At 56.8% G+C, this 17,064-nt stretch overlaps 1 protein-coding gene across 2 annotated transcripts in view; it reads left to right on the plus strand.

The window, feature by feature from the left end:
* Positions 1-17,024, plus strand: part of MYOG (myogenin) — a 19,521-nt gene extending 2,497 nt beyond the window's left edge. The window contains exons 2-4 of one of the 2 annotated variants that reach the window (XM_082069307.1): positions 11,226-11,663; positions 14,992-15,073; positions 16,579-17,024. In XM_082069307.1, the coding sequence (XP_081925433.1) occupies positions 11,226-11,663; positions 14,992-15,073; positions 16,579-16,700 (642 nt within the window). In that variant the 3' untranslated portion in view covers positions 16,701-17,024. Of the gene's footprint in view, positions 1-11,151; positions 11,664-14,991; positions 15,074-16,578 lie in introns of those variants that run through there. The other variant, XM_082069308.1, reaches the window with a different exon arrangement.
* The last annotated feature ends 40 nt before the right edge of the window (positions 17,025-17,064 follow it).

Here is a 17,064-nt window from a genome sequence, read left to right on the forward strand (position 1 = left end):
GTGGTGGAGATTCCTTAAAAACCCATGAAAGGTAGTTTTTCTGGGGAACATCAAGCACCCAGAAGGTTGTTCAGGTCTTTCGGGCTCTTGCTGGGGTTTGGAAGGAGAAAATGTCCAGAGAGGTGCCACAGGTCATGATGATCCCAAAGAGGTGTTGGATGATGCTGCTTAATGGCCTCAGGTTGAACCAGAGGAGGTTGAGGTTGGATCTGGGGAACAATTTCTTCCCCAAAGGAGTGTTGAGCATTGGAACAGGCTGCCCAGGGCAGTGCTGGAGTCACCATCCCTAGATGGGTTTAAAAGGCATGTAGATGAGTTTCTTAAGGACATGGTTTAGTTCCAGAGTTAGGCTGGGTTGTGGTTGAACTCGATGATCCTGAGGGTCTCTTCCAACTGAACTGATTCTATGATTCTACAGGCAAATACTCACAGGAGAGGAGGGACGATGGAGGGCACAGAGGGACATGGGGTGGTTTCAATGTTCCTGCACCAGCTATCCTACCTCGGCACCTCCTGTGAGACGGGGACAGGACCCAACCTAAGGAACGGTTCGTGTCTGGCTCCGTGCCAGCGCGATGCACCCGCGGGTTTGGCATGTCGGGGCCGTCTGAGCCAGCCCGCCCTGCTGACAACACCAAATCCCGACTGAACACCCCCAGGGCTCAGCAGCAGCCAAAAAAAAGCTTTTCCAAAGAGGCAAGTTGGGGCCAGGGCAGCTCATTTCCACCCACCTCTTCTTCAGCCTTTCTTGGGGGTTTGAGCTTTCCCCCTCCTGCCTCAGTTTACCTACATGAAGAGCAGCTCCGCGCTGCCATCCCAGGTGCTCAGGGTAGAAGTTGTTGAGGGTTTCTCCACCTCTCCCACCACAGGAACCAACTCACAGCCCTTTTGGTCATGGAAAGGGGCCTCTTAATTAGGAAAGTTAATTAGGAGCATGGTTGGTGCCAGCAGCACAGGGCTGTGTGCTTAAAGGGCTGACATCTCTGCAAAATATTAATTAGGATGAGTGACCCCCCAAACGCCATGGTCTGGTGGGTGCAGACAAGATGGCACGAGGTGAAAAAGGACCAAACAAAGCGAAAACCTGGAGCTTTTCCAAGGATGCTGAGATGCTGCGGAGAGATACTCGCCCAGCAACACCAGCCCTGGGGCCACCGGTCCTGTGACACAGTGACACAGAGCCCCGGCGGGACTTTACTGGGGATACAGGGCTGCTCCACGACTTGTGCCCAGTTTGCGTCCCATTTAACAGGATACATGGCCCTTAGGACGTGATTTTGGGAGCGAGGAGCACCACGCTTTTGCAGGGTGATGCATCCCTGTCCGGGCTTTGCAGCAGATACTCAGCAGCAGTGACACAGCATCGAAAAAGATTCCTGGGAGATAATTTAAAGCAGCAAATCCCAGAGGGCGGCCGGTGAAACAGCTGCTTCCCCGCGGACTGACCCTTTCCACCAAGCGCGTTGCAGCTCAGAGCAGGTTTTATCACGCGTTGGCAGCGCTACCGATGCCCGACGGAGAAACTGAGTCACGGGGGGTGTCTGTGGCCATTCACAAGTGGGTAGCGGCATGAGGACGTGCCCCACGTCCCCTCTTCCCTGGTCGAAGAGGACAAGCCCCACTGGGTGCCCTGCCAGATGTCATCCAGATGTTGCCCGCAGGCAGCTGGGCCCCGGCCAAGCCTCGCGCCTTGGCACAGCCGGATGCTAACGGAGCTTTTGCGCTTTGCTGGCAGGGAGGAACTGCTGAGACATCGCTCGATGGAAGAGAAGCCGAGTCCAAAGCCCGGCGCACCCTCCGCCAGTGCCGCCCTTGGCACAGCGGCGGGTAGAGCAGAGGTCCGGCCCCGCGCCCCCGCTCCCCATCCCGGCCCTTTGCCTCCTCGCCGCTGGATCTTCCTCACCACACGCTGGGTTTATTTTAATCCCGAGGGAGCCCCGGGAGCTTTATCAAGCCCGGCTGCCGGCCAAGAGCTATTCCTGCCCAGCACTTCCAGCAGCCTCGGCAGCGCGGGAGGGGGTTAAACCTTTTCACCCGTGCAAATCAGGTTACAGGATGGTTAAAGCTCTTTGCCCCCACTCCATGGCTACCCCTAAACAAACCCAGTGCTTTTTTAGGCTCTCTTTATTTGAAATGGCCCGTGGAAGGCAGGACAGCACTTGGTACCTTCCCCAAGCTGTGCCCATGGGGAGGGAGGGGGACGGGTGCCGGTGGTGGTGCGGGTGGTGTGAGTGCTCCCGAGCGCGCGGCGGTGATGACAGATCCTTCTGGGGCAAAGACTCGTGTGAAACAGTGACTTCCCAGGAAAGGAAAAGAAAAGGGAGAGGGGAGGAGGAAAATGTAAAAGGAAAAATGTGGCTTCTGCGAGTCCTGGTTCACTGCGAGACATGAATAAGGGGAACTTCTTCCCTTGATGGATGTCTGAGATGGTATAATTTTCTGATAGATTTGGGGGGAAATGTTGGGGTGGGGATGAATAGCTAAGTGGGTGCTCTGCCTGGGAGACCCCAGGGCTGGTCCCAGACCTGGAGCTGTGGTGGCCTGGGGACATGGGCTCTTACCCCCGCACCCCATAGAGGTGGTGGATGACGTAGGGTGAAGGACAAAGCAGGGGACAAAGGAGTGACAATGACAGAGGGAAGCGGCTGAGCTGGTTCAGTGTCCCTGGTGTGCGGATGGAGCAGAGCCCCACTGCATGGGACGTAAAGCAAAACCACGTCCCCGCGGCTGCTGTTCCCAAAATTTGTATTTCTTGCTTTCGAAACATGTCCCGTGTTTCTATTCTACAATTCTCCACTTTTAGCTCCCAGCTGTCACTTGCTGCATCTTTCTCAGCTTTCTGGGCAGCTCTCCATTTTGGTAACCGGGATTTTTTCCCCAGACACTTAAAAACCATCACCACATCACCACCCTCCAAAGCAAAAGCTCTTCTTCCATCTGATTCTTGCAGCCTCCGAGCCAAACCAATCTGAGAATATTTTCTCCCAACTCATCTAAGGATATTTTATTTCCAGAAATTAAGTCAGAGCAGAAATTCACTGGGCATGGCCTGTGTATTGTAGGAAAAAGCAGTTTAAACCCTTCCCACGTGCTTAAACCTGCAGATTCCTATCAGAGACATGGAAAATTCTTTATCAGCAGAGGGGATCCACCTCCTGCCCCTTTCCCCTTCTCCCCTTCCCGCTGGGATCCTTTTGCCGTGGGCCCGGAGCAGCACAAACATCACCCGAACGGTCTGAGCACAAACAGCCCCGCGCTCCCCGGGGGACGGTTTCTGCGGGACGGTGACGCTGCCACGGCACATGTGACATTTTGCAACTGCACACAGCAACCCCAAGCTGGTGGGTGGTGATGTTCCCACAGCCGGCTGCTTTCCTCGGGGACGAGTCCCCTGCCACCAGCCTGGAGTCGGTGTCAGCCTCGGGGGACACGGGGCAGGGAGCCTCGGCTGCTTCGCCTGCTGTTCGTCCCCTGGGTGGGGAGGATTTGGGGTGCAGGACCCAGCCCGGGGCTCACCCAGCCCCAGGGGGATGCGGATGTCACCGTGGGAGGAGGGATGGGCTGGGACAGCACGGGGTTGGAGGGCAGAGAGCTCCAACAGGCGTGAAGGCAGCTGGGAGTGTAACCCCAAATTTCCTCTCCGCTCCCCCAGGATCAGCCCTTTCCCACACCAAAGCGGTGTTTGCCACCCATGTCCATCTCCTCCACACAAGGTGGAGATGCAGGGATGGGGCAGGGGATGGACAGTTCCCCCTCCATGTCCCCATCCTGTGTGTTCTCCTGTGGGGATGAAAGAGGGTGACACCCCATCTCACCCCTGCTCGGCCTTCCCGAAATATCGTGGGGGGCCAGGAGCTGGGGTGCTGTGTCTCTGTGTATCTCCCAGGTTTAGAGAGGAGCTGGGACACAGCCCTGGGAAAGAAAAATCCAGATAGGGCCCCAGGTGCACCCCAGGGTCCCCTCCTGGGGACAAGGGACATGCCCAACCCCAGAGGCAACAGTTGCTCCAGGTTTCAACCCCCTAAATAAAAGCTCTTGATAAGGCAGAGACCAACCCAAATATGTTGGTGGCCAAGGGGTTTAGGTCCCCCCAGTCATTTTACTCCCCAAAAGTGATTAAATCCATGGGGCCAAAGGGACCAGATGTGACACAGGCACTGGGCAAGAGCATCCTATGAGTGACAGAGGATGCAGCTCCTGCGGGAGGAATATAAAGGAAGGAAAAAACCTTCAAGGCACATTCCTGTCCCTCCCAATGGGGTGAAAGCTGAGCTGCCCCCAGGAGAGACTCGAGGGCAAGAGTTGCTGCCAGAGCTGGGGCCAAAGTTTCCTTCACCAGGATGATTCCACCTCCAGCCGAGCACAAAAAGGCAAAGGAAAGGGTTTCCGGGAAGTTCCCCCACTTCCCTGGAGCCTCCCCTCCCTGGTTTGGGATGTTTTGGCCCCAAAGTTGACCAGGGGGCCTGGGAGGGGGGCAGGAACCAGAGGAAGCCAAACCCCGGGAGCTATTTTCAGCCCTCGGGCAGGAAAAGCACCTGCTGGGGTCATTACGCTGCGGGAAAAAACAAATCTCAAGATTTTCTCCCCAGGGGGTGGGAAATGAATAGCCGGGCTATTCCTGATGGGGAATCAGGGCTGGATACGGGGGGTCACCCCAAGGGGTTCCAGGTTCGGATCAGCCCTGGGTCTGCACCCCAGATGGGGTTTCCTTCCTACACCCCCCAAAAAAGGGGTTGAAGGGATCTGAGCTGCTTTTGGCCTCTGGGTTGGGGCGTGCAGCCCTGAATGGGGACTCGGTGTGCGGATACCAGGGCTGCTGGTGCCCTCTCCCGTCGGCCGCACCGCACGGCCTCAGCGGCTGCAGGGATGATGGTTTCTCCATCCTCCTGGCAAGGAGCCCCTGGCCTCAGTCCCCCCGGGACCCTCGGGTGACCTGGCCAAGGAATGGGGGGGTTATTCTCGGTCACAAGCTCAGGGCTCCAGAGATTTGCATTTCAAGGCATTTTTCCTCATAGGCAGTTCAGTGGTTGAGAGAGGCTGGAAGGAGCTCGGTCCCCTCTGATGGGGTGTGGGGAGCACCCCAAAAACATTTGCTCCACTTTTGCTCCCTACATCAAAACCCACCAGCCTTCCTCAAAGCTGCCAGCCCTTCCTCATCCTCCCAGCTCTCACCTCCCCCAGCTGTGGTCCAGCTCCATCAGCTCCTGGGGTGCAGGACACCCCCACAGTGGGTGGCCCAGGGACCCCCATGGGTGCAGCACCCGGACCCTGGTGTCACCGCTGCGGGGTCAGGATTATCCTCCAGCCGCTCGACCAGTCCCGACAGCACGTGCCAAAGCGACCGACAGCTGAGCATGCGAGTGGGAGTCTGGGTGTTGCCAAAGCACGACCCCCACATGGGGCTGAACACCCCAGCAATGGGGAAACCCAGCCTGGGCTGAGCCCACAGCCACTCCTTGCGCTGGGAATCTGCAGGGAGAGGCCCCTCCGGATGGGCTGGGTGTCCCTCCTTGGGGACACTGCTGGTATGTCACAGGGAGGGTCTGCTGTCCCTCCTCTCCTTGGGCATCCCACCCCGAAGCCACAAAATCTCCACGACCCTCCCTCCCCACAGTCCAAGTTACCACAGCGTGTCTTACATAGCGGGGGTCACCCTTCCTTGTCCTGACATTTACTGTCCCATGGGGCGGGGACAGAAAAATGCAGGAGTCACCAGTTTCTGCCCTGAAAGCCCCACAGCAGCGTCACCAGCTCCTTTTTCCTTCTGTTCACCAGAACCTCATCCCAAAGCATCAGCCCTGGCTTGGGCCATGGGGTACAGCGGGATCATGCCCACCATAGGGACAAGATGATGGTCACCCCCGGCTTGTAGCCACTCGCTCCCTCCTGGCTCCTCCATCATCCCCACGTGGCTCCAGGGGTCCCATCTCAGGGCTGTCCCCTGCCAAGGGACTCTGCTGTCCCCAGGTCCCATCCCTGGGCCTTGCGCCATCCCTCTGGCCCAGCCAGCTGTCCCTCTCAGGGGGTCGAATAGCCACCATATGTCACTGCTGAATCCCTGGCATCCATGGGGCTTCCTCCAAACACCCACCTGTCCCCCCGCTCACCCCAGCCAGACTCTCCCACCCAGGGAAAACAGACCCTTGTTGACAACCCAAGTCTGCCCCGGTCCCTCTGTGACACATGTGGGGACAGCCCGGCCAGTGCCACCGTGCAGGGGATGGAGTGTCGAGGATGTCCCTGGCATGGGGGGACTCCGGATGGGAGAGTCGCCCATTGGGTTTGCTGGTGGGGTTCCTGCTGGGTCAGTCCCTCCTCCGGCTGCAATTTGGGGCTGCGGAGGGAAGGGGAAGGGCCACGTCTGGGTCATGGGGTGAGGGAGGTCACAGCAGGGCAGAAATGAGGTTTAGTGCTGGCAGAACATCCCCCAATGACTGTAGGCAAGCAGAGGGGTCAGGGCACCCAGTATGGTCCCCAGACTGGGAGCCAGCAGGCTGGTGTGTTGGGGCACCTGGTTGGGTCCCCAGACTGGGGTCCCAGTAACTGGTGGGTCACGGCACACATGGTGGTGGCAATAGTCTGTGGGTCAGGGTGCCATTAATATGCTCGAACTGGGATGTGGTGGATTAGTGTGTTGGGGCACCCACCATTGTCCTTACACTGAGACCCAGTGAACTGGGGGCTGCCCAGCCACCAGCTTAACCTGTTGATACCCATCCGTGTAAATACAGTTAATATCAAAATACAACCTTTGTCCAGCAGGACATTATACCCCCATCGTTATCCCTGGTTTCCTGATGGAGAAACTGAGGCACGGAGGCTGACACCTGGGGTCATGAGGATGAGAGGAGAGGTGGGGACCGAGGATGCTGAGCCCCATGGGGACATGGTGCTGCAGGGACACGAGCAGCCCCATCCCAACACCCTCCCAACCCACCAATGAACCCAAACTGGGAGAGCTGGCACATTTGGGTGAGGAAGGTGTTGTCAGCTGGTCCAGCCACATCTCCTCCTGTCCCAGCCGGGGACAGACAGCAGAACACCATCCCCATTGCTGGACCTAAAACCAGTTCCAATCCCCAGCAAGCTGAGAGGTGGCTGTGCGAGGTACTAGTGGGGATGGGGTTGACGGGGCAGGTTCTGCCGTGGCCCCATCGCGGCCGAGCAGCTGTCGCCATCCCAAATCTCCATTGAGCAGGCACGTCGGAAATCCCGGGTGTCGGAGGAGAGCTCTGCTCTGCATTCCTGGGCCGGGAGCGGGGAGAGGGCCAAGCATCTCCCCGCCGCCTGCAGCTGCTCCTAAATATGTTACTACTTGTCACGGCGGCAGGAAGGGATGTCGGCAAGCCTGGAGAGCCAGAGGGGATGTGGGGTGGTGGGGTGCCTGTGGGGGACAGGAAGGTGGGTCCCATTGGAAATGGCATTTTGGTGGGACTCCTTTGACTGAAATCCCAGCAGAATGGGCTCTGCTGGGTCCGGGCCACCCCTGACCTCTCCCCATCAGTGGGATGGTGCTGTACGCTGAGGCTGAGATGCTACCTCCACCACGCAGCTCGCATCACCAGCCCTAAAACCTGCTGCTTTTTCTGCCCTTTCCAATGGAAGGAGTCAGCCGGCACCACCCCTGCCATCGCTGCTCCAGAGTGTGGGCTGTGCAGCTCTGTGCACTGAGCAGGGACAGGTACTGGGTGTGAGCAGCTCCGTGCAGGAGACAGGGATGTGCACGGAGTGTGCGCAGCTCCGTGCAGGAGACAGGGATGTGCACAGGGTGTGAGCAGCTCCATGCACCAGACAGGGATGTGCACTGGGTGTGAGCAGCTCCGTGCAGGAGACAGGGACGTGCACAGGGTGTGAGCAGCTCCGTGCAGGAGACAGGGATGTGCACAGGGTGTGCGCAGCTCCGTGCAGGAGACGGGGATGTGCATCAGGTGTGTGCAGCTCTGTGCACCGAGCAGGCATGTGCATGACGTGTGTGCAGCTCCATGCACCAAGCAGGGACATGCACAGGGTGTAGTGCAGCTCTGTGCACCAGGCAAGGATCTGAACTGTGTGTTTGCAGCTCCACGCACCAAGCAAGGATATGCACAGGGTGTGTGCAGCTCTGAGCACTGAGCAGGGACATGCTCTGCGTGTGTGCAGCTTTATGCACCAGACAGGGATGTGGACTGGATTGCAACCTCCTTATGTACTTCCCTGAAACTCAGCAAATCAAGACCATCATCCAGAGTGGGAATGCAAAACATTCGGAGCAGCCCCTAGGGCACCTCTCCATGACCCTGTACTGTGGATCTGGCCACCAGCTTGGGAAGCTGCCCCAGAGGAGCAAGGACAAAGCCTCCTGCCTGGGATTTTCTCAATGGATGGGTATTTTTAGCTCGGCCCTCGTGGCTGCCCGTCCCCGGCGGCTGTGACGGGGTGAGCCGTCCCCGCGAGGCCTCCGCCAGCCCAGAAGGTCACCCCGTGACGGATCGCAGCACGTTCTGCCCGGCGCTCACACAGCCTTCCTTTGTGTCCCTCCCAGCCGCCCCCATCCATCACTACTAACCTGACAGCCGGCAGCAGAGCCCTAATCCCCCACCGGCTCCGAATTACCCGGGGCGCAGCCTGCAGCCGCCGCGGGCACCCAGGGGACCCGGGAAAAGCCACCCCGCTTGACCGTCCCCCAGCAGCCGGCTTTGCGGGGTGCTCAGAGGAGTGCGGGGTGTGATGGGAGACCCTTGGTTCTCCAGACACCGGCGTCCCTCAGTGATGGCCGCTTGTGTGGTGGTTATCGTTATCCCTGATTTGATAACTGCCAGGATAGACCCACCGACCCCACTGTGTCGTAGAATCACAGAATCATTTTGGTTGGAAGAGACCACCAAGATCGTCGAGTCCAACCGTTTCCCTACCCCTGGCACTGCCCCATGTCCTGAGAACCTCATGTCCATCTGTCCAACCCTCCAGGGATGGTGACTGCAGCACTGCCCTGGGCAGCCTGTTCCAATGCCCCACAGCCCTTTGGGGAAGAAATTGTTCCCCAGATCCAACCTCAACCTCCCCTGGCATAACTTGAGGCCATCTCCTCTCATCCTGTCGCCCCACTGTGTCTGGGATGGAGGTCAGCCTCGGCACAGAGGGTCTGATGGAGCAGCAGAGCCGCGGCTGGGCTGGCACAGCATTACCGTCTCTCTGTGTTGGTGACAGCGTGGACAGCCTGGATGGGACATCCAAAAAGCGCTGGGGTGAATGTAGGTGCTGGAGCTGGCACCCCCGTGCAGGGTCCTTCCCCAGTTCCCATCCTGCGCTGGTCCTGGGTCACCTTCCCTCCCTGTCCCCATGAGCTGCCTCCACTGCCTGCTCAGCCACAGGGACACGGTGGCCTTGGTGGCCCATCGGGGCTGCCTTGACCCAGGGAAAAGCCACTGGGGTGGCCGCCACTTGCTCTAACGATGCTGCCCGTGTTTTATGAAGTGCTAAATGTTTGACTGCTCTCTTGTCTGGGTCTGTCACATGCCCCGTGGAGCCAGTTATGTCACCACCAGGTTCCTCATCCTCCAAACACCCCCTTGCAATTAAAAAAAACCCATTTGTATGGTCCTGCAGGGCATCGCTTGCCCAGGGACCCGGCTGCAGCTCGAGGGGCTCACCAGGGTCATGTCCACAAGCAAGTGCCACCGAGAAAGGTCCCCACGAGTGAGTCAAACTGCTGGACGTGATGACGTGAAGTTGATGTGGAGCCCTTGGGTTCAGGTTATCCCCTCCTAACGGCTTCACGCCTGCAGCTGGCAATTCTCAGGGACAAATCCTGCTCTTCCTCGCTCTTTTAGTGCTTCCACCTAACACAGGGGCTGAGCTGGTGTTCTGATTTCTTTCCTTCTTGCATATTTTGGGGGTTTGATTAACCCTGGTGAGCACAGAGGCTGTGCCAAGGGTGAACCCTGGGGCTGTGGGTCCTGCTTTTCTTATTGCAGACTTTTTATAGATTCTAAAACTGTAGAGAGAGCAAATCCCAGGACTGAGACCCGGGGAGAGCTGGAATCAGAGTGAGGATGCTCTATAAAGCTCTTAGCCCCAAAGAAATCACGGCGAAGAGAGAAGAGCATGGTGGCGGGTGCCAAAAAGGCCAGAAATCAACCCAAAGTGGGGAAGGGAGCTGGCAGCGGGCGCAGGGAATGTGCCGGGGTGGGGGGATTTGGGGAAGGAAAATCCCGGCAGGGTTGGCCCTGCGCTTGGCCAACATTCTTTCCACTGACCGATCCCTCGGCTGGAATCTGGCCTGGAGCAGGAATAGGAGGAGAGGGGAGATGGTTTCTGACATTCCCGATGGAAAAAAGAAAAAGAAATAATCCCTTCAGAAAAGACAAAGCTGGAATAACATAGTCGAGCAGTTGGAGTCTGTAGGGAAGGGCTGGGGATGGGTTAAAGTCTCGCCCATGCTGCTGCTCATGCCGGCCTGTGATTGTGCCTCAGTTTCCCCATTGGGAAGGGGTGACTGATGAGTCTTTGTTGGGAGAGGCATGCAGCAGGACAGCGTTGGGGATTTGGTTTATCTGCAAGTACAGACGGAGCGGAGATGAGCTGGTGTGGGACAACAGCGGGGACACATGGGAGAAGGTGTCCCTTGGGTTTGGTGCAGGGGAGAAGCCACGAACGCGGATTTTGTGCCAAAAGTGCCGCTCTGGGATAAGAGACTTGACCAAGGACCTTCAGGAAGCAACAGGGTGCAGGGGTGTGAGGGGCTAAGGGCAGCAGCGACAAAGTGACAAGGGTGTCCTGGCCGCAAGGCCAATGTGTGGGCTCCCCCCACCAGCCTGTAACTGAAGGGACCAGATGATGCAGGAATGCGGGGGGGAGCTGGCAGCCACCCACCATCCCCGCTGGCACCCCTGGGCTCGAACAAAGCCCTTGTTCGCGGGGCGGCCGAGCTGCCCTCCCCACCGTGCCAGCTCCCCCGGACCCCCCCGGCGCGGCCGCGGTCTGGGGCAGCGTAATCCCCGCGGGGAGAGCACATGAAATCAGATGGACAAGTTTTGATGTGAGGCAGCAGCTTAGGCTGGGCTCAGGTTTCCTTTAGGTTTTCTATATTTATCTCCGTGATTTAATGCCAGCGCCGGGGTTTAAATGGCACCAAACAGTTGGCGTGGGGAGAGGGAGCAGCCATCCCCGAGCCGCGCACACGTCCCCGAGCCGCCCGCGCGCCCATGGAGCTCTTTGAGACCAACCCGTATTTTTTCCCGGACCAGAGGTTTTACGATGGGGAAAATTTCCTGGGCTCCCGTTTGCAAGGCTACGAGCCATCGGCATTCCCCGAGCGGCCCGAGGTGGCCCTGTGTCCCGAGGGCAGGGTGGCTTTGGAGGAGAAGGACTCAGCCCTGGCCGAGCACTGTCCCGGGCAGTGTCTGCCGTGGGCGTGCAAGGTTTGCAAGCGCAAGACGGTGTCCATCGACCGGCGCCGGGCGGCCACGCTGCGGGAGAAGCGCAGGTTGAAGAAGGTGAACGAAGCCTTCGAGGCGCTGAAGCGCAGCACCCTGCTGAACCCCAACCAGCGGCTGCCCAAGGTGGAGATCCTGCGCAGCGCCATCCAGTACATCGAGCGCCTGCAGAGCCTGCTCAGCAGCCTCAACCAGCAGGAGCGGGAGCAGAGGGACCTGCGCTTCCGTCCCAGCGCCCCCCAGCCCGGGGTGAGTGTCCCCAAGTGTTCCCCAGGGTCCCCAAATCTGGGCTGGGCACCAGCATGGGGATGGTGACCTGTGGGAGTGATTCTCTATGGAGGTGATGCTCTTTGGGGGTGATGGTCTATGGGGGAGGTGGTCTGAAGGGGTGATGGTCTATGGGGATGATGACTTTTGGGGGTGATACTTTATGGGGGTGACACTCTATAAGGGTGGTGCCCTATGGGGGTGATGTTCTATGGGTTGGTGGTCTGTGGGGGTGATGGTCTATGGGGATGATGACTTTTGGGGTGATACTTTATGGGGGTGACACTTTATAAGGGTGGTGGCCTATGGGGGTGATGGTCTATGGGGTTGATGCGCTTTGGAGGTGATGCTCTATAGGGGTGAAACACTATGGGAGCGATACTTTATGGGGGTGATGCCCTATGGGGGTGATGCACTTTGGGGGTGATGCTCTAGGGGGGTGGTGGTCTATGGGAGGGATTCTCTACGATGACTTTTGGGGGTGATACTTTACGGGTGTGACACCCCATAAGGGTGGTGCCCTATGGAGGTGATGGTCTGTGGGGGTGATGCTCTATGGGGATGATGACTTTTGGGGTGATACTTTATGGGGGTGATGCTTTATAAGGGTGGTGCCCTATGGGGGTGATGGTCTATGGGGGTGATGTGCTTTGGGGGTGATACTTAGTGGGGGTGACACTCTATAAAGGTGATGCCCTATGGAGGTGATGTTCTATGGGGGTGATGGTCTATGGGGGTCACACTCTCTAGGGGTGATGCCCTAGGGGGGTGTTGCCCTATGAGGGTGATGGCCTATGGGGGTGATGCTTTATGGGGGTTATACCTAATGGGGATGATACCCTTTGGGGGTGATGGCCTGTGGGGGTGACATTCTATAGGGGTGCTGCTCTATGGGAGTGATACCCTATAAGGGTGGTACTCTATGGGGGCGGCACCCTATGGGGGTGACACCCTATGGGGGTCATGCTCTGCAGGGCCAGTAGCTGTCTTTCCCTGTATATACATCTATAGATTTATGTATGGATGTAGTGAGGGCTGCGTGGTCCAGTGCTGGAAATGCAGTGAGCGCAGCACATGTGCTTGGGCTTGAGAAGGATGATCAAGGCAAAACCAAGATAACGCCCCCCCCCCGCCCCCTAAAATTAAATTTAAAAAATAAGTTAAAATAAGGAGATTACATGAATAAAATATAAAATCAAATTAAATCCCCCCGCTCACAGACACACACAGTCCTGGTTTCTCCCTACAAAGTGACACAACCCACAAAGCCCCTGAGCAAACACCATCGGGGGCGTCACCACGGGGTGTCTGGGCAAGCGCTTCCCTGCAGCTCTGAGGACTTGGATATCAAAACGTGTGGATAGATATGGTATAGATATAGGTGCTGGTGTTGGTATAGATGGTATCAATACAGATGATGCAGATGATATAGACAGATACAGATGTAGAGGTGGGTATATGTATAGGTCTTGATGGTACAGGTGCAGATATAGGTGATACAGGTACAGGTTATACAGATAGAGGTAGGTGTAGAAGTAGATATAGGTGATACGTCTATGGATATAGATACATACAGGTAGATATAGATAATATAGGTATGGATATGTATGTGGATATTGATATGGTTATAGATGTAGATATAGAGATAGAGATAGAGATGAGATAGAGATAGAGATAGAGATAGAGATAGAGATAGAGATAGAGATAGAGATAGAGATAGAGATAGAGATGATGATAGAGATAGAGATAGAGATAGAGATAGAGATAGAGATAGAGATAGAGATAGAGATAGAGATAGAGATAGAGAATGATAATGATAGAGATAGAGATAGAGATGATAGAGATAGATAGAGATAGAGATAGAGATAGAGATTATAGATAAAGATATAGATAAAGATATAGATAAAGATATAGATATAGATAGAAGGACTTTACAAGAGGCACAGAAAAGTGGAATTCACCAAGATTCCTCTTCTTTCAGACTAAGGGATTTAAGGACCAAACCACAAAATACCCTTGTAGCCCAACATGGTACATTTAGAGCCTGAATAAAGGACTGAAAAGGCTTTTAAGCTCCATCCTATATAGACTTCGGACTTCCTGGCGTAAATCCAATATATCCACTTGGGTTTGATTAGGTCTGATTTGTTGGCTGTCGCTGCAAATGTGCCCAGAACATTGCAGGGCAGTTCCTGTGTCACTTCTGCTCCGAGTTGTCCCTTCTCCATGGGGTTCACATATGGACTGCGAAATCCAATATTTTTGGGGAAAAAAAACATCCTATCTGTAAGAATTCCATACTTCAGTGGGAAATAAATCCAACTGTTAATGAATTAGCCCATGAAGCTACAAGTTTGTAGACCCAAGCTGCCATTTCTAGGCTGCTACAAATAGCTGGGTCCTTGGGGTTGCTGCTATAAATCATATTTGGGGTTTAAAGCGGGCGGGCATCCACTTCCAAATAAAGATACACAGACCAAAAAGAAGTTGATTCTGAGCTTTGTTGAGTAACGCTCTCATTTTTCAGGCCGTCAGCTCTTTTCTCTGAAATAGCCGTTCAGCCTCAAATCCACAAATCAAACTGCCAAAAGAGCTTCCCCAGAAATCCCCTTGGGCTGGCCTGGGGGTGTCCAGCCCCTGGGCTGTGTTTTGTGAGCGTGAGTAGGTGATTTTCAACAAAAAGCTGTTTTACCAAAGCGTGTTTGTTCATCTCTGGCCCTTTTTCAGAGTCACTGAGCAGTTTTTTTACCTGCAGTGGGTGGACAGTTTCATTTCTCCTGTGTCCACAGCCCCAAACTGAGATTTTTTTCAGCCTTTACGGTTCATGGAATCACAGAATGGTTTGGGTTGGAGGGACCTTCCCAGCTCCCCCAGTGCCCCCCCTGCCATGAGCAGGGACATCTGCACCAGCTCAGGGTGCTCAGAGCCCCGTCCAGCCTGGCCTGGGATGTCTCCAGGGATGGTTCAGCCACCACCTCTCTGGCCAACCTGGGCCAGGCTCTCACCACCCTCAGGGCCAACAATTTCTTCCTCATGTCCGGCCTGAACCTCCCTCCTTTAGTTTAAAACCATCACCCCTCGTCCTATCGCAACAGCCCCTGCTAAACTGGTTAACAAAGCGTCTGCCTCGATGTGTGATGGGGACCCCAAATGCTGTCGGCTCTCGGGGCAGCTTTGTGGATAGGATGGATGTTCCCACCTCTGCAGAGGGATTGTGGTGTGGGGGTGGTCCCCCTGGGGTGTTTCTGTGGTGGCGTTTGGTGGGGCTGGGGGCTGTGAGACCCACAGTCTGTATCTTGGCTCCTTGCAGGCAGCCGGTGAGTGCGGGTCCGGCAGCTCGTCCTGCAGCCCCGAGTGGAGCAGCCAGCTGGAGTTCGGCACCAACCCCGCAGGTGAGGTCACCCCCACGTCCTGCACCCTCACTGGGCTCTGGGGGGACACAGCTGTGGGGACACCGCATCCTGGGGCAAAGCATCACTGAGCCAACCCCCTGCAAGCAGGAGATGCTCAGAGTAGAGGACAAAAGGAGCCTTGTCCCCCTCTCCTCACCCCGCTGTTGCGGAGAAATGAGCTCATAAATCCTCCAGTGCTTCCTTGGCTGGATGCTCAGGGACTTCAGGCTTCTCCTCCTGCCTGATTTCCCCACGATATCTGTTCTTAGTGAGCCCTGGAATTGGTCTGCAGCAGCTTGGTCCCCATCAAGGGTTTGTCCCTCACTGTCCCTTGGCTTGGCTCTGCCTGCAGAGGTGCTGAGCATCACTGAGCATCACAATCCATCGCTGTCCCGGGCTCCCCACACCCCCTTTGCAGCTGCTGCTTTTTTTTTTCCATTATTGCAGTCACCCCAACCCAAATCCACCTGTTTTTTTCCCCCAGAGGTAGAAACTTAAGCCTCATTTGCCAACAGACAATAAAACATAAAAAGTTGTCCAGAAGTTTGAGTCCCTGTTGCCCTCTCCAGGGGAAGGTCTTAGCCCCTCAGGGCAGGAGCGGGAGTGGGTCCCCAGGTCTCTCCAGCCATGTGGTGGGATTGTGGGTCTCCTCTATGTGGAGCCAGAAGCTGTCCCCAGCACATGGACCCTGTCCCCAGCACACGGACCCTGTCCTTAGCACACGGTCCCTGTCCACAGCACATGGTCCCCATCCCCAGCCTTTGGTCCCTGTCCTCAGCACATGGTGCCCCTCCCCAGCACATTGTCCCTGTACTCAGCACATTGTCCCCATCCCCAGCACAGGGTCCCTGTCCCCAGTACATGGTCCCTGTCCCCATAACATGGTCCCCATCCCCAGCACAGGTCCCCGTCCCCAGCACACGGTCCCTGTCCTCAGCACATGGTCCCCATCCCCAGCACAGGTCCCCATCCCCAGCACATGGTCCCTGTCCCCAGCACATGGTCCCTGTCCCCAGCATTTGGTCCCTGTCCCCAGCACATGGTCCCCGTCCTCAGCACATTGTCCCCATCCCCAGCACACGGTCCCTGTCCCCAGCACATTGTCCCCATCCCCAGCACATGGTCCCCATCCCCAGCACACAGTCTCTGTCCCCAGTACATGGTCCCTGTCCCCAGCATTTGGTCCCTGTCCCCAGCACATGGTTCCCATCCCCAGCATATGGTCCCTGTCCTCAGCACATTGTCCCCATCCCCAGCACACGGTTCCTGTCCCCAGCACACGGTCCCTGTCCCCAGCACATGGTCCCCATCCCCAGCACATGGTCCCCGTCCCCAGCACATGGTCCCTGTCCCCAGCACATGGTCCCCATCCCCAGCACATGGTCCCCGTCCCCAGCACACAGTCCCTGTGCCCAGCACACGGTCCCTGTCCCCAGCACATGGTCCCCATCCCCAGCACATGGTCCCTGTCCCCAGCAGGACCATCATGCCCTTGCTCTCTGCAGATCACCTCCTGGCCGATGACGCCGCAGAGGACCGCAACCTCCACTCGCTCTCCTCCATCGTGGAGAACATCGCCGTGGAGGACGTGGCCGTGACGTTCCATGAGGAGCAGGTTCAAAACTGAGCCGGCACAACGCCCGGCGGCAATTCAAGCTGGTGACGGGGTGGGAATAAGATGCTGGAAGGGTCCAGCCGCTGGAAATCATATTTACCCCTCTGGCGTCGTGGACCACACCGCTGGAACCACTCACCTCCATTCCCACTCCTCGCAAAACGCTCCCGCTCGCCCAGCTGGGAAATGCGATGGGGAGAGGTGGGATCGTGGGGTGCCGCGGCCCCGGTGCCCGCGAGGGCGTCCGCGCAGCGTCGGGCTCTGCACCCCCTATGTGGGGGCGGTCGGTTTTTGGGGGCCAATGTGTGTGCTGGGTTCGCTTGCTGATTTTCCTTTCCAAGATGCTCTTTGACCAACGTGTCTCTCCGGCTGGTGT

This window comes from Streptopelia decaocto (assembly GCF_964273445.1).
Source record: "Streptopelia decaocto genome assembly, chromosome: 19".
NCBI lineage: Eukaryota > Metazoa > Chordata > Aves > Columbiformes > Columbidae > Streptopelia > Streptopelia decaocto.